At 52.5% G+C, this 22,996-nt stretch overlaps 2 protein-coding genes across 5 annotated transcripts; one reads left to right on the top strand and one right to left on the bottom strand.

Annotated features, from left to right (window-relative positions):
• Positions 1 to 6,239: 6,239 nt before the first annotated feature.
• Positions 6,240 to 7,374, bottom strand: TMEM256 (transmembrane protein 256). The gene is made up of 4 exons (XM_081029767.1): positions 7,188 to 7,374; positions 6,865 to 6,896; positions 6,552 to 6,632; positions 6,240 to 6,451 (listed from the first exon to the last, which is right to left on the bottom strand). The coding sequence occupies exons 1-4, from the start codon at positions 7,270 to 7,272 to the stop codon at positions 6,308 to 6,310; spliced, it is 342 nt and encodes a 113-aa protein (XP_080885893.1). The 5' UTR covers positions 7,273 to 7,374; the 3' UTR covers positions 6,240 to 6,307.
• A 1,222-nt stretch (positions 7,375 to 8,596) lies between these two features.
• NLGN2 (neuroligin 2) lies at positions 8,597 to 22,951 on the top strand. Of its 4 annotated transcripts, XM_081029712.1 has the most exons (8): positions 8,597 to 8,764; positions 11,166 to 11,865; positions 15,210 to 15,260; positions 17,389 to 17,538; positions 17,689 to 17,898; positions 18,006 to 18,198; positions 18,560 to 19,156; positions 19,993 to 22,951. In XM_081029712.1, the coding sequence occupies exons 2-8, from the start codon at positions 11,409 to 11,411 to the stop codon at positions 20,864 to 20,866; spliced, it is 2,532 nt and encodes an 843-aa protein (XP_080885838.1). In that variant the 5' UTR covers positions 8,597 to 8,764; positions 11,166 to 11,408; the 3' UTR covers positions 20,867 to 22,951. The 4 variants fall into 4 exon arrangements, with proteins under 4 accessions (XP_080885838.1, XP_080885837.1, XP_080885836.1 ...); XM_081029713.1 differs by lacking the exon at positions 8,597 to 8,764 and having other exon boundaries at positions 11,394 to 11,865; positions 17,713 to 17,898; XM_081029711.1 differs by lacking the exons at positions 8,597 to 8,764; positions 15,210 to 15,260 and having other exon boundaries at positions 11,263 to 11,865; positions 17,713 to 17,898.
• The last annotated feature ends 45 nt before the right edge of the window (positions 22,952 to 22,996 follow it).

The following is a 22,996-nucleotide window of genomic DNA, read 5'->3' as shown; positions in this document are numbered from 1 at the left end:
TGAAACTAATAAAAAAAGAAATAAAGAAAAACAATAAAAACTGCAATGTGGAAAAGAATGGTGGAGGCACCCAGGCTGGGTTGTTGGCAGTGGGCTGGGGGAGAGGATGGCTGTGGTAGTGCAGAGAGACAGAAGTGGCAGATTTTGGAGATACATAGACAATACAGAACGTTTTGAGGGGAATTACATGGCAGTGAGGAGTCTGGGATGACCCCAGGTGCCTCTCTGGTGACCAGGCAGATGGCAGTGAAACCCACCAAGGTGAACATGGGTAGAAGCTGATTTGGGGGGCTCCTTTACCCCATGTCCATGTTCCTCTGGGCTGGTCAGCTGCTCCCACAGCTTCAGTCATGATCTGCCTCAGACCAAGTGTTGACCTCTCTCCTGGTATCCCTAAGTGCCTCAGATTCTACACGGCCTAAACCATGGACCAGCCTCCACCAAAACACATATACAGAAATTCAGTTATTCAACAAAGATTTAGTGAGCACTACTGTATATCAGTATTTAAGGTGATAGGAATATATACCAGTTAAGTAAAATTCCTGATCTCCTGGAGTTTATATTCTAGTGGAGAAGAGATAGATAATGCAAATAAAATACACCAGAAGTTAGATGGTCACAAGTGCTATGAAGAATAAAAAGCACAGACAGTGGTGGGCAGGAGTTGCAATTTTAAAGAGGGTGGACTAGGAAGACATCACTAAGAAGGTGATAGTTAAGCAAATCCCTAAAGGAGGTCAAGGATTGAGCCATGCAGACTTCTAACTGAAGAGTGTTTCAAGCAGAGGGAACAAGGGCAAGGGCCTTGAGGCAGAAGTATGCCTTACTTGTTCAATGAACAAAAAGGAGGCCAGTGTGGCTGGAATAGAATGAACAAGGGGGAGGTAAGAGATGTCACAGGCCAGATCACATATGGCCTTGTAGACCATTGGATTATACTGTGAGTGATATGGGAAGTGTTGAAGGGTTTGCACAGAGAAGAGACATGATGAGAGTTACATACTGAAAGAGTGGTCCTGAACTTTCGCCACAAGTTAGAATCAGCTGGGGTGCTTTAAAAAATACCTCTGCCTGGGCCCCACTTCATAGCAACTAATTTAGAATATGTGCAGACATAAGAACTTTTTGAGAATTCCCCAGTCGATTGTAACATGCAGCTAAGGCTTAGGACTATGTGTTAGAAGGTTCTCTGTCTCTCTCTGCCTTATCCAGAGTAGACTGTAGGTAGGCAAAGGCAGAAGGAAGTTTTTGCAAAAACTAGGTAAGATTTGATAGTGGTTTGGACCAAGAGCCAGAATGGTAGGAACAGAGGTGGTGAGAAATGGTCAGATTTCAGTTATGTATTTGAGCCAACAGGACTTGATGATGGCTTGGGTATAGGATGTGAGGAAAAGAGAAGTTAAAGTTGACTCAGTATTGGCCCAGGAAACTCTTCACAGTACAGGCTCCAACCTGACTCTATTTGGTCTTTTCCTGGGGCCCACTCCATTCTGAGCTCCAGACACTCCTGTCTTCCCTCTTGATTTGTTACCAGTATGATCTTTTCCCTTTTTTCCTGGTGAACTATGTATGCTGAAAACCCAGCAGGTGGATAGAAGTCTTACCAGTCCCCAATGGCAAAACAAGCCCACCTCAGTATCTACTTGTAACACTAAACACATTGTATCAAATTGTTTTAAAGGGTCTAAGTGGTGTGATAGTGAAGTTCGAGAATTTGTTGCAATGATGTTGCTAACCTTTTTTGATATCAGAGGGATTATTCCTTATGAATTTGTACCAGCTGGATAGTTAACCAAGTTTACTATTGGAGGTGCTGAAAAGGCTGCATGAAATAGACCACCTGAATTTTTTGCCAATAATTCATGGCTCTCGCATCACGACAATGCGCCAGTTCACATGGCACTGTCTGTGAGGGAGTTTTTAGCCAGTAAACCAATAACTATATTGGAATACCCTCCCTACTCATCTGATCTGGCCCTCAATGACTTCTTTCTTTACCTGAAGATAAAGGAAATATTGAAAGGAAGACATTTTGATGACATTCAGGGCATCAAGGGTAATACGATGATAGCTCTGATGGCCATTCCAGAAAAAGAGTTCCAAAATTGCTTTGAAAGGTGGACTAGGCGCTGCGTTGGTGCATGGCTTCCCAAGGGGAGCGCTTCTATGGTGACCTAGTGATATTCAGCAGTGAGGTATGTAGCACTTTTTCTAGGATGAGTTTGTGAACTTAATTGTCTGACCTTGTATGTTCCCTGCTGAAATCTGACTTTCTTGGTATGTACAAGTAGGAAAGAACTTAGCTCTGGGAATTGGACAGAAAAGAGTTTGAATCACAGCTTATTCAGGTCCTAGCTGTATGATAAAGAACAAGTTACTGCACCTCTCTTCGCTTCACGTTCCACTAACTTGCAGGACTGTTGAGAAGACTGGATGCAATGTGCAGTAATAATCGGGACAGATTATCAAGCAGGCCTATTTATCTTGGTTCCCTGAGAGCCCAGCCCACTGGCAGGACCAAAGCTAAGGTATTAGGGATCACATTATGCCCAGGTCTCCTCCACCTGGAGGTTCCCCACATCCCAGATATTGCCTGAGATGAAGGATGGAAATGTATCAAGAGCCCTGGACTGGGAGGTAGGAGCCTGAAGATCCAGTGCTGGCTCTGCCACCGGCATTCTGGGCCACTCTGAAGGTCCCACCTGAGGCCTTATTTTACTCATCTTTAAAATGAAGAAATATTGTGATCCTCTAATACACCTCAAATCATGTCTCCTCCCTGGATATAGATGCTTCAATGGCTCAGAAGACAGTCCAACCTCTCAGCACAAGGCCCTCTACTTGCTATGCGCATCTGTCACTGCTGACCCTCTCATGAGCTTTAAGCCTGCGACGAGGAGTTCTTTGAGGTTTCAAATGCACTGGGCTCTCTCTTGTTCTCTTTCTCTCTTTAAAGCTCTTGCCTTGGTCTGGAACACGCCCCTTTCCTCATCATCTAACTCAGGGGTGTCCAAACTGCGGCCCATGGGCCAACTGCGGCCTGCAATCCATTTTTAATTGGCCCGCAGCAAATTCCAGAAATATATTTAGTTTACTTCAATAAACCAGGTGAGGCAATACGTACTTCACCTCGAGTGAGTGGCCCGGCTGTTTGTGTATTTTACCGCATATGGCCCTTGGTAAAAAAAGTTGAAAAACGTTTGGACACCCCTGAAGTCCTTCAGGTCTCCACTTAACACTCTGCTACACTGCAGCTGTTACAGGAGTCTGGAGAAGGGACTGGGCTGGGAGATAGAAATCCTGGATTTAAAAGTATGGATGGAGATCATAATTAAAGATATGGGGCTGAATGAGATTACTTAAAAATCCTCATTTAGAGAAATGGTCTGTACTTTTTGAATGCACTCCTTCAGAAAAATTAAGTATGTACCTCCAGTGTACTACAGATACACACTTTATAAAACATACAGAAAAATAGAAATTAAAAAGGATAAAATTAAAATATATATACATAAGAGTTCCAAATTTTTTTCATTAAAATTTGGAAACGATTGATTTAAACTGCATAGAGAAGCTAGCCAGTCACAGAAATAGGGAAAATCAGGAGAGCTGTGTCATAAAAGTAACGGGATGTGCTTCAGGACAGTGTGGCCAACTGTGTCAAATGCTGAGGAAAATGAGATTGAAAATCATCCATTGGATCTGGTGACCAGGTCATAGTGATGCACGAGGTTGTTCCAAGAGCGTTTACGGGGAAGAGATGGGCCAGAAGACTGACCAAAGTGGGTTACAGAGTAAACCTGAGTCCAGACCTCCCCCCCGAGCTGTGATACGTCCGTCCCTGAGCTTCCCAACTACCTGTTTGGTGCCTCCACTTAGATGTCTGCGAGACATTCCAGAAGCAACATGTCCAAAACTGACTTTCAGATCAGCCTCTCCCAAATCCACTCTTCCTTCAGTTTTTCTCATCTGAGTAACAGCACCTCCATCCAATCAAGTGTGTAAACCAGAAATCTCCCTTTCAGTCTAATCCACTAGCAAGACCTATCTGCACTATCTTTAAAATATATTCTGAATTAGACCTTTTCACTACCTCTTCCACTCTACGCCAAGTCACCACAATCATCTCACACCTGCTCCTCTTCTGTGGCCTTCTGGCTGGTCTCCCTGTTGCCATCCTTGCCTTCCTCCAATTGGTTAAACATATAAATCTTTTAAACATGAATCAGACCCTACCACTCTCAGCTTAAAAACCTCTCAATGACTTATTGTCATACTACAAACAAATTCTGAGTGCCTGTCTACAAGGCCCGTACCGACCCTCCGGAACTTCCTAATTACCCAGTCCATATTGGTCATACTGGTTTTGCTTTCACTAACTCAGCCAACTTTCTCCCGCCTCAAGGATTTTGAACTGCTCCTTTTTGGCCTGTTTTGTCAGCTATTCTTTCTGCCTAGAATATGCTTCCTCCCCACTTTGTGCAGGGTTAGCTCCAGCTTCAAATGGACCTTCTGTGCAAGGCCTTCGTATCTAAAGGGACACACCTTCCACTGCCCCACTGTTCCACTTCCTCCCTGTTCTTTTCTTTCAAGCACAGCACAACTCACAATAATGTATTTGTGTTTAGTTGTTGAAGGTCTATGTCCACTACTAGACGGAAAACTCCATGAGGGAAAGGAGGGTGTCTATCTGGTTCACAGTTGAATTTCCTTGTAATGTCTCATACATGATCAATACTTAATTAACACTGATCAATACATAGGTAATATTGCCCCTTAAATATCTTCCAGTTCTCTACATGCTGTGGGTGCTACTCCAGCCTGCCTTGCCACTTTTTCTCACTCCTTTTCTGCCTAACTCACACTGAACCCACACTGAAGACTTGCTTAGCCCCCTAGTCCTCAGCTCCCCACCTCTGTATCTTTGTTCACTGTTTCCTTCACACTACAGTTATTTTAAGGATCATCTCAAACATTGTGAAGCATTTTCTGACCCCTAATACATGGTGTTCTGCCTCTGCTTTGAACCCCCAAATATTATGTAATTACAGCAGTCCCCTCATATCCGAGAGGAATATGTTCCAAGACTCCCAGGGTATGCCTGAAACCACAGATAATACTGAACCCTATATACACTACGTTTGTTTTTTTCTCCTATACATACATATCCTTGGTGAAGTCTTCACATAGGCTCAATGCTTTCTGGCATGACAGGTTGTTGTCTATTGGAAGACGTTTTCTGTTCATTTCTGCCACCCACAAATTGAATGCCTTTTCCACCTTAACTTATCATGTACTGTGGCTGTAATTGTTGTAGTTTGAGGTGCGACAGCAAAACGAGCACAAATTTCTTCCTTCTTCGCAATTTCATGGATAGAAGTTTCGTTTTTACCCTAGATCTTAGCAACTTCAGATTATCTTTTTCTTTCATTAAGTCAAGAACTCCCACTTTCTTGCTTAAAGGAAGCACTTTATGGCTCATCTTGGCATATCCAAATTGCTAGTATCACTACTCTTGCACTTTGTTGGGACCATTATTAAATAAAATAGGAGTACTTGAACACAAGCACTGGGATACCACAACAGTCAATCTGATAACTGACTGAGATGGTTAGGTGACTAATGGGCTGATAATGCTGGACAAAGGGATGATTCATATCCTGGTGGGACAGAGTGGGACAGGGAGATTTCACCACGCTACTCAGAACAGTGCACCATTTAAATCTTATGAATTATTTTCTGGAATTTTCTATTTAGTATTTCTGGACCACAGTTGACTGTGGGTTAACTGAAACTGTGCAAAATGAAATTGTGGAAAGTAAAACCACAAATAAGGGAAGAACTACTGTAATGGCACTTCTCCTGTTCTCCCTTGCCTTAACTCTGACTTCTAGAGTACTCAACAAGTTTGTGGAATGACAGGGCTGAAAACCACTACCCTACAGTAATCTTCAAAGTCCAGTGAGCATCAGAACCATAAGATGAGCTTATCAGAATACACATTTCCAAGCCCCAAAGAGGGTTTCAGTGAAAATCTGCATTATTTCAAGCATTCTTTATGACTCTGATGTCAACCAGTTTAAGAACCTCATAACAAGTTAACTTGAAGTGAACAGAATTCCCAGACCCAAAGCTCACTGATTCAGTCTTAGGAAAGGGAGGTAGTTCAGAGGTTGACAATCCCTACCCTTCCTCCTCCAAGAGGTTAGATAAACAAAGACTCCAAAGTTATTTGCCTTTCTCTTTTAATCTCCTCCCTGCTCCACCTCTTTAAAAAGTACCCAGAAATTAAACACCAGGAAGCTCAAAAAGCCAAGGCAAGCCAGCCCAAGAGTAGAAGGCTTCCTCCCACAGGGGCCAAAGTCTGGACGCTGGGGTCTCCACTCAGAGCCTGGTAGTAAAAGCTGGTGCAGAATAAGGTGGTTCCAGTGGCTAGCAGTAACCCGGCCTGAAGAAGATACAAGGAAGAATACAAGCTGATTAGAGAAGGACAGACTGAGAAGGAGTGGGTGGGGTTTGGTCAGGGTTAGGAAAGAGGTAAAGATTACCCAGAGGGGCTTTCTGCAATGTGGCACCCCCAACAGGGCCAGGCTGTGTAAGAAGTGGTGTTTGTTGGCCTTGTCAAAAAGCTGTAAGAAAATGAGAAATGGGGGTACTTCCTAAGGGACGCAGGACCCTGGACAAAAGTTCGTCCCCCAAATGAAGTCCCAGCTTGCCTCTCCCTCAGGCACCCAACCTCAGGCTTGCAGCCCCTGCTGCTGCAAAGATCCGCGCTCCGCCTGTCCCCTACTTCCCTCAGGGACCCCAGACTTTGTGCGCTCATAGACCAGGAAGTCGGGGAGCTCCAGCGCACTACTTCACCTCTTTCCCGTAGGCATCCGGAAACCTGGCGCCTGTGGAAAGGAGAGGAAAAGGTTACCAGTCCTAACGCCCCAACTCCCGAGAGGACCCAGGTGGACACTGGAGAGAGAAAGGCCGTTCCCAGAAGGCTTCTTTGACTAGTGGAAGCACGCATGGGCAATTCTGGGAACCAACTGGACCGGGCTGACAGACTTTAAAAGGGTTAGTGCTTCACGGACTGTCTGGTCGATGGGAGCCCGAGCACTTCCCATAGACTCCGCCCCTGCACCAGACCCCAAAGGTCGCCCCAAGCACAAGCCCAGCTCCATCCCCAGCCCACTGACCGTGGGCTCCGTAGGAGGCCAAGCCTAAGGCCCCGGCTCCAGACAAAGCACCCAAGCGGCGGAAAGCAGCCCCTGCCCCGGCCATGGCACTGGATGGTCACGCGCCGGGCGAACACCGCCCAGGCCACCCAAGAGGCCAGCCAATCCTGAGCTCCCATGCAAATAAGGTGCACAGGTGCCCAATGCGGGCGGTGTTCATTTTAGCGTCACCCAAGTACTTGAGCCTTTGTAAAACCTCTGTTGAGTGGCGAAGACGTCTGGCGGGCGGAGAAACCAGAACCAATTAGGAGCGGAGGAGCGGAGCAGTGGGGGCGGGGTCGGTGGGGCGGTACTAAAGGATTTGCGTCACGGATTGGCCCACTTTCCAAGTAGATCGTCTCTTCTAACATCCCCCCTCCCACCTCCGGCCAATTTCCAAAGATCCCTGTCCCTACGCAAAGTTCCGCCCCTTTCCCCACAGGCTCCTCCTTTTCAGCTTTAAATCAGACCCACTCTCAAAAAGAGGCGGCCCCACAGATACCCAAGCCCCACCCATCGTCATTAAACCCCGCCCGCTGTCCCTATGGCTCCCCCTCCAGCTCCGAAGGCCCCGCCTTCTTCTTGTGATGCCCCGCCCCCTACAGTTCACCACCCCCCCCTTCTCCCCTCCACCTACAGCGAGAGACCCGAGGGTGGGAGATCTGGGGGGCGATTTCTCCACCCTGCCCCAGTCCACTCCTCCATCCGTGGGTCTGTCCACTCCCGCCCTCTTCCACCGTCTCCAATCCCCCCACATTCTGGAGAGCGGGCGGGCAAGCGGGTGCGAGCGAGGGGTGTGCGCCTCTCTCTCTCTCTGCAGGGGGCGGGGGAGGCGGCCGCGCGGTGACGCGCGGGGCTGCTGCGGCTGCTCCGCCAGCGGATCATCACTCTCGGGCTGGGATGGACGCGGGGCGGGAGGGCCCTGACGCGCGGAGCCAGGAGTACGGGCCTTCAGTCTGATGAGCGTCCCCTGAAGCTTACCCCTTACCCCTGCTTTCCCTCCTAGGAGCCGTGCCGGCTCCCGCCCTCCTCTGACTTCCCGGACCTCCCACTCCTGCCCGCCCTCGGGATCGACTAGATCCCTCCCCCTCCCCGAGGATTCCGGCTGGATCCCTGCCCCTGCACCGCGGATCCTGCGCTCCCAGGCTCCGGGCTCCTGGGGATTGCCGTGGACTCCTCCTCCCGTACCCGATCTTTTAGGATCCTCCGCTTGTATCGCCTTCTGGTCCCTCGAAGCCGGCCCAGGGAGCCAGTGGACCCCCAATCCAGTCCTGTCCCGTTACCCCCTCCTGGCTCCGCCGTCCCCACTGCGGGGTTCCCTGTTCTCGGGTTCCTCCTGACCCCATCCCCTACCTCTCCTATCCCCGGGGATCGACTAGATCCCGGCCCCGCCCCCTGGGGCTGGGGCGATCCCCCTCCCCCGCCAGGCGAGGCGCTGCGGGCGGGGGCTGGGCCTGCGGGACCGCGGGGGCTCAGAGGCCGCCGCCCCCTTCCCGAAGCCCGTCCGCCCCCTACTCGGAGCCCTGGATGGAGGCACCACGGCCCCAGGGCTGAGCCAGGTAGGAGCTAAGCTGGGCCGGGTGGAGGGGACTGCGTGGCGGTCCACTGGGGTCTCCCACTCCCCACCTCTTTCCCTGCGCCTGGTTTCCCCCACCCTGCTCTGTGTCTGCGTGTCTCCGCCTAGGGATGCTCTCGCCGTGTCTCTGTGTCTCGGTCTCTTTGTCTCTGCCTCTCTCCAGCCCATGAATGATCCTTTGAATGGGTCCACAGACCCCGTGTGTTCCCATCTCCCCCTCCCCCTCCTTCTCCCCTTCCCGGCCAAGCCATTTTCCCCACTGCAGGAAGAGGGGGGGCCTGCGGCCTGAGCCCCCGTCCCTCAACTCTCCCCGGCTGGGGGAGTCAGGCCTGGGCAGGAATGGAGAGAGCAAGGAATGGATAGGGAGGAGGGGAGAGCAAGATGTGGTAGACAGAGATGGAGAGAGCAGGGGAGAGAAAATGGGGGAGACAGAGATAGGGAAAGAGGAAAGAGGAGAGGGAGAAAGAGAAAGAGAGGAGGCTTGAGGGAGAAATTTGGGGAAGGGATTTGAAGGAGAAAGATGAGAAACACTAAGGAGGGAGACATAGAAGAGAGATGAAAAAAAGACTGAGGGCGAGAGACTGAAGGCAAGAGCTGGAGCAGGCTGGAAGAGGTTAGGAAAGACGCTCTGAAGGAGCACTATGGAAAGAAGGGAGATGGGGGGGGGGACAGTGGGAAGGAAGAAGAGAAGCTGGCAGGGAGAAAGCCAGGGGCCCAAAGTACCTTAAGGGAGGGGGATGACAGAATGTTAGTGGGAGGGGGAGGGGTGGTAAGGCCATGGAAGCAGAGAGCCCAGCCTGGCATGGACAGAGGAGATCCTGAGAGAGTCAACCCAAGCCCCCTCTAGGTGATGGGGCTACAGGAGCTTAAGAGGACCTGAAAGGGGGGAGGGCATGACTGGGTGTGTGTGGTGAGGATTCCTGTGTCCTCATCTCTGGAATAAATTGACACCTGCAGAGAGCCACCCGCGGGCTGGCGCCTGGCTCTGAAAACCCCGAGTCAGCAAACAGCTCTGGCGGCTGGGGTGGGGGGGGATGCTGAAATGACCTGGGTGTCTGCCCCTTCAGTCCAATCTCTTCCCTTGTCCTGTCCCTGCTACCCTGAGCACCAGGCATCAGAAGAGCAACTATGAGGGGCTGGCAAGGGGAAGGGGAGGTAAATAGCTGGGATGGGATGAGAAGAAAACCAAGGTTTGCCCCCAGGACATGGGTCAAAATGCTATGCATGGAAGAAGAGGTGTCTGTGTTCCAAAACTGTACAAGACTGTGGGAGAGGGGCAGTCAGTGTGTGCATCTGATGCCCTCCAAACCCGCCTCAGCACCCCTTCTCCCCAGCCAGAGGCCTGGTCACTAGGACTAGGTTCTGATTGGCCAACAAGGGGCAAGAGGCGGGTCTTTCAGGGTTCTCTTTGCCCCCAATCTCCTGCTCCTTTAAACATATGTACTTCTTCATCTATACTAAGGTTGGGAGAAATTCTAGCATTCTGACTCTTGCCTCTGCCCTCATGCCCTGAATGGACCCCATAATCAAGCCAGCCCCTTCCCCTCTTCCTCCAGAACCCCTCTCCAGGGTTAAAGCTGCAGCCCGTTGCCGAGGTAACATTGCGGGGCAGCATCCTGTCGCCCAGCAACCAGCTACAAGATCACGAATCTGTCCCCGGATTTGCCCCCCAGCATCCCCTCCCTACTCTAGCCCCTGACTCAAGGCACTTTAACTTCTGGGGAAAGAAATGGAGAGAGCCTGGAGGGAAGGGGTACCTGTGCTGCACAAATCCTTAGGGAATGAATGGGATATTGAAGGGAGGAGGAGGTGCTGGGTTTGTGCAGTCCCAAGAAAGGCCTGAGTCTGGCCTGGTGTGGGGGTTCAATGCCATGAAATTACAGCTCAGGAGTAATTAACACGTATAAACAAACCCTTCACTTCCTGCTAATTAATGACTTGGTATTTTTATTTTCTCTTCCTTGTCTATCTCATCCCTCCCAGGGAGGTGGGAACTAGGACTCCTGAGTCCCTGAGGAGAACCTGCCTGGGAGGGATAAAGCTGCTGGAAGGGGTGGGCTGGGCCTGGGGAGCTGGCCGTTCTTCTTCTCTGGCTGTGTTCTGGACTTTTACCACATCTTGACCCCATCCCCAGCCTCAGACTTTTCTATCTGGGTCCCTGCTGACAAAGGGGGTGGCTGGGGTGGGGGAAGGTGCCAGGGGGCCTGAGGGTGGAAGAATGGGGGCAACTGGTCTGAATTCCAAGTCACTAACTACTTGTCTCTTCTGTTTCCCCATTCCTTTCTGTCTGCCCCATCCAATTTCCCTTCCCTTCTTCCACCTCTCTTCTGTATTTTTCTGTCTGTCCGTCTGTATCTTGCATACCCTGTCCTTCTTCTCCGCAGGTCCAGCCTGCCTTCACCTTCTCCCACCTCCATCCCCTTCCCCACCCCTTGCCCCCTCCATGGAGAGGAACAGACCCCTTCTCTGTCCAGTCTAACCCAGGTCCCTCCCCAACCCCCTCCTCCCTCCTTTCCCCACCCCCTCCTCCCTCCTGGGGCGAGGGGGGCCTCCCTCCCTCTCCCCCCCTTCTCTCTCTCTCCGAGGGGGGGGGTCCCGGGGAGGGAGGGGGGGTACCCCCGATCAGCATGTGGCTCCTGGTGCTGTGTCTGGTGGGGCTGGTGGGGGCTCAACGGGGGGGAGGGGGTCCAGGCGGCGGCGCCCCCGGCAGCCTGGGCCTGGGCCTGGGCAGCCTCGGGGAGGAACGCTTCCCAGTGGTGAACACGGCCTACGGGCGAGTGCGCGGTGTGCGGCGCGAGCTCAACAACGAGATCCTGGGCCCCGTCGTGCAGTTCTTGGGCGTGCCCTACGCCACGCCACCCCTGGGCGCCCGCCGCTTCCAGCCACCCGAGGCCCCTGCCTCGTGGCCCGGCGTGCGCAACGCCACCACCCTGCCGCCCGCCTGCCCGCAGAATCTGCACGGGGCACTGCCCGCCATCATGCTGCCTGTGTGGTTCACCGACAACTTGGAGGCAGCCGCCACTTATGTGCAGAACCAGAGCGAAGACTGCCTGTACCTCAACCTCTACGTGCCCACTGAGGACGGTAAGGGCGTGGGCACCAGACTGGGCACCCCGTGGACACAGCCCACAAACGTACATGCAAACTTTCAGGTACTGGCATAGTCCAGGCTGAGAGCTAGGCTTTGTGGAGACAGTGAGCAGACAGTATGTCCCTGCCCGCTCTACATGCCATCTGGGAATGGTGCGGGTGCCTACCAGGCAGTCCCAGGAACAAGCCCCACAGACAGCCATCCCAGCAGTTCTTTGTGCCCACAGAGAGGTCAGCAGACACTAGGCTAGACTTACCCACCCTGTCCCCACAGAGGCACAGAGTGACTACTGAGGGTGATCGGGTGATGGAGACATCATCACCTGCCTAGGCACCCCTCCAGCTGTGCCCCACATCCCACCCCCAGGCCTGGACTTGTCTCTGGCAGAATTTAGAAACATCTGTACCTGATAGACAGAATAGACTCCTACTTTCCCCTAGGCCAGCACTGCAGACTTCCATCTATCACATCACCTCCAGAGCCCCTTGCCTGAGCTAAGTGCCTCTTCTCCAGGATGCTATGTTCACTGACGCCTACACAACCCTGAAGGATCAGGGAAATTCCTTGCCAAGGGCCCCTCCATTCACAGCACAGCCCACCCACCCATCTGAACACCTTCCCTGGGGCTCTACCACTGGCGTCTTATCAATGAACTCGCAGTTCACTACAACCCTGCTCATAACCCCCAGCACACTCCCCCTGGACAGTTCTCCACCTGCTAACCTGCAGCATATTAAGATTAACCAGAGTATCTTTCAGAGTACCTTCTAGTTGTCTACAACAGAGGTCATCAGCAGGACACCAGCCACCCCAACAGACCATCTTCACAGCCCCCACTTTATCCTTCTATCACCCCATGTCACTATTCCAAAACACCCCGACACGTCCACAGAAACGATCCACTCCTACCACACCCGCACAGGACATTTTCCAACAACGTTACACATTACACACAGGCCTGGTACCCAGGAACCCCTCTATGTACATCCTATACACCCAACACCCCTACATCATGTACTCAAGTCTCTCAACAGATCAGGAATCTCAACTAATCAACATTCAGGTCATGTACCCAACCAACCTACAAACTGGCAATGTATGTGTTCCAACACCCCACACATCACAGTTCCCAACACCCTCACACAGCATACACCTCAACACTTCTCTAAAAAGTGTGTACCCCATCACCCACACCTGTGGCACCCCATGTCCCTGGGTATAGTTCATGTGCCCTAGTAACACCCATAGGTAGAGAGACCTTACCCCAAACCCTGCACCCTGGACGATGTACTCCACCAGGCCACTCACACCACAGTCCCTGTACCCAAAGTTCTCTCATGCCAATCACAGAACACTTTATGCACCTCGTACCCACCCATGTCCTTGCCAATACCTCCCTTATGGATTATCCACCATATATTGCTCATACCAGCCATGTTTCCTAACATCCTAACTACCCCTCCCCATGCCTTAGAGCAACCCATACACACAACACACGGAAGTATCATCCACTCCAATCCTACCCACATTCCAAGCATCCTGATAGACCATTTACCCCAACACCCTCTGCATAAGCACTATCCACTCCACATTCCCCTGTCCCCTTGTGGACCACTTATCCCACCCAGCAGCCTCCCTCCTGTGAATTCTTTACCCCATTGCCTCCACAACAGACTGTCCATCTCAACATTGTCCATTCGTGGACTCTCTACCCCCCACATCTTCATACAGGCTGTCCAACCCAATGTCCCCCTTAGTGGGCTATCTCAACACCTCCGCATGTAAAACATCCACCCAGCACTTCCCACCAATGGACTATTTACCCCAACACCTCCACATACATTGTCCACCCCGCCCCCACACCACCCGTGCCCACACTTTCTATATTTTTAACCATCACTTACTGCAGACCTGCTTGGGGCGTGACACATTCAGGTGATCTCACTGAATCTTCACACCAGCTCTGGGAGGAGGAGGTTGACTCAGGCACACACACACACACACACACACACACACACACACACACACACACACTTAATATTCTCATGAGCATGCATGCCCTGCTGACTTCATCCCCATCCCTATCCTGTCACAGAGAAGAACAAGTCCTGATCCTAATGGGTCCCCATGGGGCCGTAATTACCAGTTGGCAGAAACTTTCAAGTGGTTGGCTTGGGCCTTGCTGACCCATCCTTCCCCCTGATGTTGAGGAGAAACCAGTCAGCCTGGGGGAACCCCAGGCTTCTGGGTTCCAGCTCTTCCCTGACTAGTCCCCCAATCTGAAAAAAACCTGAAGCCAAACTCTGGGCCCAGTCTGAGACTTTTCCTTGATTGACCGTGGGCACACTTTGTGTCAGGCTGGTTCAGGGCACTGTGATTCCTGTTCCCTATTTGTGAATTGAACCCCCAATTGGGGAGGGGGACTTTTTGGCATTAGAACAGGGATTGGTGAGGGGCTGGTGCCCCTGGTGGGAAATTTACCATTTGGAGGGAGGAGAGCAGCCTGGGTAAGGGATGAGGTTGGGGGGTGCAGAGGGAAGAGGTGGAGTGGAGGGCAAGACCTGATGACCCCTTTCCCTGCTTCGCCCCACATTGGGGAGATGGGGTGAGAAGCCAGGCCTGTGAGTGTGGATGGAAGAGAAATGCTGGCAGCTGGGAAGCTGGGTAGGTGGGCAGGCAGCCTGAGCTGACCTACCCATAGCCCTCAGTGGAGAGCTGAGGACTTCCAGGGGCTGTGAGATTTGGGAGCAGGCTGCCCCCACCCCCAACCCCAACCTACCCTCTGCCCTCCAGATTGGTCCAGAGGGAAGCAGAATCATTTCTGCTGCAGCCCCTTCTCTCTACAGCTTGGAAGAACAGGGAGGTGCTTGGCTGGCCCTGTAGAGGGCCTGTGTGAGTGGTGGCCCCAGGTGGCACAGCTGGCCTTGGTCTCCCAGCTCCCTTGCGAGATTCCCCTTCCCTCCCACCCTCCCTCTAACACCTTTCATTTCCAGCAATTAGCCAATACATCGACAAGCCAAATCCTTTCCAGCAGAGTCAATATGTCTTAAGACAGGCCTCAGCCCACTCAGCCACCCCACCCCCCCAAAACCAGCCTTTTCTTTGGGGCATGACTTTTTCCGGGGAGGGGAACAAAATTGGGTTGTAGAAACGTTTTTCTCTTTTCTTGGTTTCTTTTTCTTGCAAACAAATTTTGCTTTTTTTGGCTTATTTTTTCTGCCCCCCACCCTCCCCTTTTCTGCTTTCTCTCCTCCCCTCCCCATCCACCACCTCCCCCAACCCCCATCTTTCCCCACAAAATTGTCCTTTTTTCTCTGTTTTGTGTTCCCGGTCTTAGGTCCGCTCACAAAAAAACGTGACGAGGCGACGCTCAATCCGCCAGACACAGGTAGATTTAAAAATCCCGCTGCTGCATGTGGTTGCTGATAAGAGGACATTCACGTTCACGGCCCTGCCCCTAACTAAATACCCCCACAGCCCTCAAGGCCCTCAGTCGTTCTCCCAACTAAAAATGAAAAAGAAAAGAAAAGAAAAATTTGTAATAATTGGAAAAAAGAATTATGAAAACTTCAAATGAAATTTGAACAATGTTGGACCCACTAGAAAACCTGCAAGAAAAGCTAAACATGGCGAAAATAAAGTGAAAAAAGAAATTGGAATGTCAGGAAAAAAAAAACAACCAAAGAATTGGATAAAATGTTTAGAGTTTGACAGAAATTTGGACTGTTTCGAAACTTGAGAAATGTAACATTTGAAAAAACTATTTTAATTTGGAGCAAAACAACATTTGAAAAAAATAAGCTGGCAAATTGATGACACAATTGAAACATCAGAAACTTGCTACAATTTCCAAAAGCCTGTCAGATGCAGAAAACGAAAACATTTGAAGCAAATTAAAGAATTTGGAAATTTTTGAAAACCGGGCCCAATATCTTGAAGTTTCACCACAAAATTTTGAAAAAAAAAAATGCAAAGAACTTTTTTCTTTTTTTCTTTTTTTCCAAAAACGGATCTTTTTTTTTCTCTTTTTTTGTTTTTCTTTTTTTCTTTTCTTGTTGAATCTGCCCCGAGAGCTTCTTGCTTTTTGGTTGTTGTTTTTTTCTTTCTTTCTTCTTTCTTGATCCTGTTTTTTGTTGTCGGTTTTGAATTCTTGTTGCCCAAGCCCCCCTTCCTGCTCCTTCCCTTTCTGACTCCCCTCCCCCCACACTGGGAGTGGAGGTGTTGGGTGGGGAGGAGGGGGGGAACTGAGGACTTTTAGGACAGGACCTTGGAGGGAAGGAGACTCCAGCCTGAACTGCTGGAAGGCCACTGGAAGTTCAGGAACAAAGGGAAGAACAGGATTTGGGGAAGACACAGAGGGGGAACTGTCTACCTAGGAGCTCCAGGCCAAAGTCAGGTGAAGGGAAGTGGCAGAGGCGGTCCTCAGAGACTAGAGGCAGGAAGCTGTCTGTGGGGGGTGGACAGGGTGTCTTAGTGACCTTTTGGTTGACCTTCTGGCTGGAAGAAAGTTTCTAGCAGGTTGAGGGAGGTGGACAGAGGTGCTAGGGACCAGCTGTGGAGGCCCAGGCCTGGTTCTCGTTTGCTGAATCCTCAGGCTAGTCAGAGATTGCAGGTGTTAAGAAAGAGAGGGGCCTGTGGGCCAAGGGTGACCCCAGTCCTGGTGGTATGGTGAATCATGGAGGGGCTGCAGGGCAGGGTACTCACTATAGCCTTGGGGCCTGTGGCAAGCCCTCTCAGACTCCACCCTCTTCTGGAATTAGTCACCCTCTGTCCAGTCTGGAGTGCCTACTACATGTGGCAGTGATTATGGGATCCTTTTGGGACATGACAAGAGAAGGGTCTGGGGTAGAACCCAGGGCTCAGATCAGTTTGAGGGGTCTGAGAGCTACACCTTGGCTTCATTAAGCAGGATCTTTCCTACCTTGCCTCCTTCTGCCACAGTAATTAGGCTGGGGGTTGCCATGGCGACAGGGGAGGTGACCTAGAAAGGAATTAGGGCGGGGAGGAGACCAAGCCCCTAGGGACCCTAAGGCCTGTCACCCTCTCACCCACAGACCAGGCTACCACATGGAGCTGAGGTCCAAGGTCTAAGTCTGAGGAAAGACCAGGATCATCCCAGTATCTTTAGCTCTAGTTCCAGCCTTGGGAGCTTGCTCTTCATAGGACCAGGAAGGAGATTGGCTATGTGTGTGTGGGGATGGGGTTCCCTGCATCCAGCAGATGCCCCCAGGAGGGCTACCCCAACCCCTGCCTCTGTTAGGCTTCTTGGAAGGTCTGCCTGGCATTTGGAGAAGTGCTGTAGGGCAGACTGGCAGGAGGTAGGGAGGGACCTGACAGGGCTAGCTGGGGAGGGAGGGAGGGGAATCCGGTCTTGCCCCCCAGGGACGGGATTAACATGTCCCCTGAGCTCTGGGCTGGTCTTCAGCAGGCCTTGGAGCTGGGTGGTGCTGCCTCTGGTCTCACTGTGTCCTTGTTCCCCAACCCCTGGCCCACCCACCCATCCCCTCCCCACGCAGATATCCGGGACTCTGGGAAGAAGCCTGTGATGCTGTTTCTGCATGGCGGCTCCTACATGGAGGGCACCGGGAACATGTTCGATGGCTCTGTCCTGGCCGCCTACGGCAACGTCATTGTAGCCACACTCAACTACCGGCTTGGGGTGCTCGGTGAGGGGGGACAGCCAATCCTAGGGGCCGGAGTCTGGGAGAGGGGCCTGGTGGGAGAGGCTCCTTTAAGCCCAGCAGCTGCAGAGTGGCTTCTGGGCTGAACTGAGCTGCCCAAGTAGGAGACAAGGGCACTGTAACACCCACAGGTAGCCCCCTTTCTTCCTCTACCTCCAGGTTTTCTCAGCACCGGAGACCAGGCTGCAAAAGGCAACTATGGACTCCTGGACCAGATCCAGGCCCTGCGCTGGCTCAGTGAAAACATTGCCCACTTTGGGGGTGACCCCGAGCGCATCACCATCTTTGGGTCCGGGGCAGGGGCCTCCTGTGTCAACCTTCTGATCCTCTCCCACCATTCAGAAGGTACCAGTAACCTCTTCAGCCTGCTCATCCCATACCCCTGAACCTACCAGGTACCCCTTCTCTTTTGGGCTGATACTGCCCAGCCTGAAACCTACCTGTCACACCAGGGCTATTCCAGAAGGCCATCGCCCAGAGTGGCACTGCCATTTCCAGCTGGTCTGTCAACTACCAGCCGCTCAAGTACACGCGACTGCTGGCAGCTAAGGTGGGCTGTGACCGGGAGGACAGTGCTGAAGCTGTGGAGTGTCTACGCCGGAAGCCTTCCCGGGAGCTAGTGGACCAGGATGTGCAGCCTGCCCGGTATGGTTATGGGGGTGGGAGAGGATTGGGTCCAGGTCTTCACTCTTTGCTGATTCCAAGGAGGTTGAGGGTTAGAGGTGCCAAAAGGCATTTTGTTTGGCAAGGAAAGTTGGACTTCAGGCCCCTCTATTGTCCATGCCTGCTCTCAGAAACCTTCCCTAAGTGGAGGTGTCCAAACAGAGCAAGTATGCACAAGGTGCCAGGAAGTGCTTCAGGGACTCCCAACACATCAAGTGCCCTGAAAGACTCATAGATGAGATTTTAACTAGGAAGAAGGGTCTTTTGGGCAGAGGGCTCAGCAGGTGATGAACTGAGAGGAAGCCAGTGAGCAGGTGATGAGACCTTAACCCCTTCTTCCTAGCTACCACATCGCCTTTGGGCCCGTGGTGGACGGTGATGTCGTCCCCGATGACCCTGAGATCCTCATGCAGCAAGGAGAATTCCTCAATTACGACATGCTCATTGGTGTCAACCAAGGAGAGGGCCTCAAGTTTGTGGAGGACTCAGCAGAGAGCGAGGATGGCGTGTCTGCCAGCGCCTTCGACTTCACAGTCTCCAACTTTGTGGACAACCTGTATGGCTACCCAGAGGGCAAGGATGTGCTGAGGGAGACCATCAAGTTTATGTACACAGACTGGGCCGACCGGGACAATGGCGAGATGCGGCGTAAGACCTTGCTGGCGCTCTTTACTGACCACCAGTGGGTGGCACCAGCCGTGGCCACCGCCAAGCTGCACGCCGATTACCAGTCCCCTGTCTACTTTTACACCTTCTACCACCACTGCCAGGCTGAGGGCCGGCCCGAGTGGGCAGATGCAGCACACGGGGATGAGCTCCCCTATGTCTTTGGTGTGCCCATGGTGGGTGCCACCGACCTCTTCCCCTGCAACTTCTCTAAGAATGACGTCATGCTCAGCGCCGTGGTCATGACCTACTGGACCAACTTCGCCAAGACTGGGTGAGGGCCAGAGGGGCTGGGTGGGGCACCCTGCAGGTCAAGACACACACATCTTCCATCCTCAGATCCTTTTTTTTCCTCTCACAAGGCCATCATCCCTCCACTAAAGCACTCTTGCCTCCTTGACACAGACACCTGCCGGATCGCTTCTCTGTGCCAGGCACTGAGTTGCATGTTAGAGATTCAGCAGTTAGACAGAGAAGTGCCTGTCCTTTCTGGGGGTGGGCTCATTTGGTGGCTTTGGCTCCATGTCTGTCTCTCCCTTCCCTCCCTTGCCTACCCACCCTCTCTCTTCTCCCAGTGCTCTGCCCTCTGTCTGACTGCTCCCATCTGTGTTTGAGCATGTGTAAGGGTTTGTGTCTGTCTGTCTCTTTATTGCCATTTCTATGTCTCTCTCTTGAAATCCATTCATATCTCTCCTTTTCCCTTTGTTCTCTTTGATCTGTTTGCTTGTTTGCTTGCTAATTTCAGCCTGGCTGTCTCTCGTGTGTCTTTTCTCCCTATTTCTATATGTTTCTATCTCACTCAGTCTCAGCCTTTGCCTCTCACTGGCTATCTCTTTGTCTGTCTCTGCCTGTCTCTGTCCCTCTGTCCTCATCTCTGGCTGTCTCTGGAAGTCTGTTTTCATCCCTCTTTGTATCTCTGTCCCTGTCTCTGGCAGTTTCTCTGTCTCTTCATATACATTTCTGCCTCTCTGCCTCTTTTTCTCTGACTTTCCTTCTGTCTCCTTGGCTCTCTGCATCTCTGTCTGTCTCCTTCCCCTTTCTCACCCACGCTCCCACACTTGTTGGAGCCTCACCCTCACTCCTCCTTTCCCTGCCCTCCTATGCCCACAGCGACCCCAACCAGCCGGTGCCACAGGACACCAAGTTCATCCACACCAAGCCCAACCGCTTCGAGGAGGTGGTGTGGAGCAAGTTCAACAGCAAGGAGAAGCAGTACCTGCACATTGGCTTGAAGCCACGCGTGCGTGACAACTACCGCGCCAACAAGGTGGCTTTCTGGCTGGAGCTTGTGCCCCATCTGCACAACCTGCACACAGAGGTCTTCACTACCACCACACGCCTGCCACCCTACGCCACACGCTGGCCACCTCGCCCACCCCCTGGCGCCCCTGGAACACGCCGGCCCCCGCCACCTGCCACCCTGCCACCGGAACCCGAACCTGAGCCAGGCCCCCGGGCCTATGACCGCTTCCCCGGGGACTCCCGGGACTATTCCACAGAGCTGAGCGTCACTGTGGCTGTGGGCGCCTCCCTCCTCTTCCTCAACATCCTTGCCTTTGCCGCTCTCTACTACAAGCGGGACCGGCGGCAGGAGCTGCGGTGCAGGAGGCTCAGCCCGCCAGGGGGCTCAGGCTCCGGTGTGCCTGGTGGGGGCCCCCTGCTCCCAGCCACCAGCCGAGAGCTGCCACCAGAAGAAGAGCTGGTGTCACTGCAGCTGAAGCGAGGTGGTGGTGTCGGGGCGGACCCTGCTGAGGCCCTGCGCCCTGCCTGCCCACCCGACTACACCCTGGCCCTGCGCCGGGCACCGGACGATGTGCCTCTCTTGGCCCCCGGGGCCCTGACCCTGCTGCCCAGTGGCCTGGGGCCACCACCGCCCCCACCACCCCCCTCCCTCCATCCCTTTGGGCCCTTCCCCGCTCCTCCCCCCACTGCTACCAGCCACAACAACACGCTACCCCACCCCCACTCCACTACCCGGGTATAGGGAGCGGCTTTGGGGGGACTCTCCAGCCCTCCCGCCCACAGGAAGTGCCACTCGGAAGGCAGGGAGGAGGACTTGGCAACAGGCTTTTCTCCTGTGGAGTTGTCACATGTGGAGAAGCATTAGGTGGAAATGGGTTTCCTCACAGGGATGCGTGTTTTTCCCATGCAGAGAGGCCCATTCTCTTCTCTGGACCTGGGCCTTTGAACAACTGTGGGGCATTTTGTCCCCTCCATTGGGACACCAGTCTTCGGTGTTTGGAAGCGTGGAAGGATTTTCCCACGCAGAGGTGTGCTTTCTCACAAGGGGGTGTGTTTTCCCATGTGCAGGGTGAGGTGTTTTTTTTGCCGCCCTGGACACATGTTGGCCCCCTCAAAGAATTTCTGCGGGGATTTGTATCCCAGAGTCATGTTCCCTCATGCCTTCTCCCATCTCCTCCCTCCCCCCTACCCCATGGAGACCCTGGAAATGGTGTGTTCACATATCGTGACCCTTGGCCACCAGATAACCCAGGGTGGTACCTGGGAAGTATTGAGGAAATCACAGCCTCCCGCCCCCCATCCCACTGCCCCGTTTGCCCCAGCAAAGCATGTTTAGCACCCCTGACACAGGTCAGGTGAAGCACGTTCTCCTGTGGAAGGCCTCGCCTTCCACAAATGGCAGACACAGAATCCCTGCCAAGGAGACGGGGGAGATCCATGCATCCCTGTGCTGCCGGGGCACTTGTTTTCCCGTGGGTTCAGGATACATTTCTCAGAGTGGAAACATGTTCTTGCATGTGGATGTGTGTTTTCCCATGCAGATTGCCCCTTTCTCTCCAGCACTTCTCTGCATCCCCCAGGCCTCAGGCCCAGCACCTAATTTCTCCCCACACAGCGGGTGGGAAGAGACTTCAAACTGACAGAAGCTGAGGAGGATGTATAAACCCTGAGGGAAGAGCTCTGCTCCTCCCTCCCCCAGAGATGCTGAGTTGGGGGTCAGAGGTGTGGGACCTGCCACCCATAGAGGCCATGCATGTTTGACCAAAGCCCTCACTGGGGTCTGAGGACAGCCTTTCCCTCAGTCCTCAGACCATTGCTCATCCGTGCCAAACTGGGTAGGTGGGTTTACAGGGTGAAGACCCCCAAAATGTGCCAGTCCTGGGCCAGAACAGGTAAATGTGGAGGCAGGTAGGCTACAGGGGAGAGGGAGGTGGCAGCTAAAGGCGTTCTACCTATGTGTCTCTTCTATCTTCACCATGTCTCACCCTTCCCTCTGTCTTAGTTTCCCTATCCCCCATTTCTGTCTCCCTCTTTGAAGCCATCCCATGTCTCAGTGTCAGACCAGTTTCTCCCCTCAACTGCCTGCTCCCTTTGTTTGACCTGTCCCCTCTTCCCTCAACCACCAAAGCTTAAGGAAAGGAGTGGTGGAAGGGAAGAGAGAAGGGGAGAAAGGGGCAGGTTGAGGAGAGAATAAGGTCAGATATGCTGAGGAGCAGATGGAGGGGGCAGTGGGGGATGGGGCTTGGGTAAACACCAGCAGGAAAAAATTGAAAGGACATGTAAGGTGACTGCTGAAAGGGGACCCGAGGAGAAAGAATTTGAGTCTATGGGTAAAAGAACCATGTCAGGAAGGGTTTTAAGGGACACCAGTGGAAGATAATCCTTATCTGCTGGCATTTTGTGGGTTGTTAGTGCCAAATTTGAGTAGGGGGTGGGGTGCTGTCTTCCATTGACACCCAGATCCAGAATCCCTGGTCTTGGCTCCCCAGAACTTTGCCTTTTGACTGTCCCTTCTCCCACCTCCACCCATGGAAACTTCATTCTTTTCCCACCCCTTCCCCTGCCTGATCTAGTTCCTTTCCAAACAGCCATGCCCTCTAAATGCTAGGGACCTGGGCTCTGAACCCTGTAGACAGATGCCCCCCAAATTGGGGCATGGGAGAAGGGCTGGGGGGCCCCATGATTCAGCCACGGACTCCAATGCCCAGCCCTTCTCCCCAGAACAATTCCCTGACAATCCCACGTCCCCATCCTTCGCGGCTCTGTACACATTTTTAAACCTGGCAAAAGATGAAGAGAATATTGTAAATATAAAAGTTTAACTGTTGATTGTGCCTGTTGTGATGTTAGGAGGTGGGGCAGGGGCTCTGAA

This window comes from Rhinolophus hipposideros (assembly GCF_964194185.1).
Source record: "Rhinolophus hipposideros genome assembly, chromosome: 20".
NCBI classification, from domain to species: Eukaryota; Metazoa; Chordata; class Mammalia; order Chiroptera; family Rhinolophidae; genus Rhinolophus; species Rhinolophus hipposideros.
The sequence above is the reverse complement of the archived record's forward strand: the minus strand, read 5'-3'. Positions and strand labels throughout refer to the sequence as shown.

Bases quoted from the DNA above. Each gene is read 5' to 3' on its own strand.
- TMEM256 (XM_081029767.1), bottom strand. From the start codon at position 7,272: ATGGCCGGGGCAGGGGCTGCTTTCCGCCGCTTGGGTGCTTTGTCTGGA. The intron at 6,633-6,864 runs GTGAAGTAGTGC...ATTTTCTTACAG, and splicing joins CGGATGCCTACGGGAAAGAG to CTTTTTGACAAGGCCAACAA. The intron at 6,452-6,551 runs GTAATCTTTACC...TATCTTCTTCAG, and splicing joins ATTGCAGAAAGCCCCTCTGG to GCCGGGTTACTGCTAGCCAC.
- NLGN2 (XM_081029712.1), top strand. From the start codon at position 11,409: ATGTGGCTCCTGGTGCTGTGTCTGGTGGGGCTGGTGGGGGCTCAACGG. The intron at 11,866-15,209 runs GTAAGGGCGTGG...TCCCGGTCTTAG, and splicing joins CTACGTGCCCACTGAGGACG to GTCCGCTCACAAAAAAACGT. The intron at 17,539-17,688 runs GTGAGGGGGGAC...ACCCACAGGTAG, and splicing joins CTACCGGCTTGGGGTGCTCG to CCCCCTTTCTTCCTCTACCT.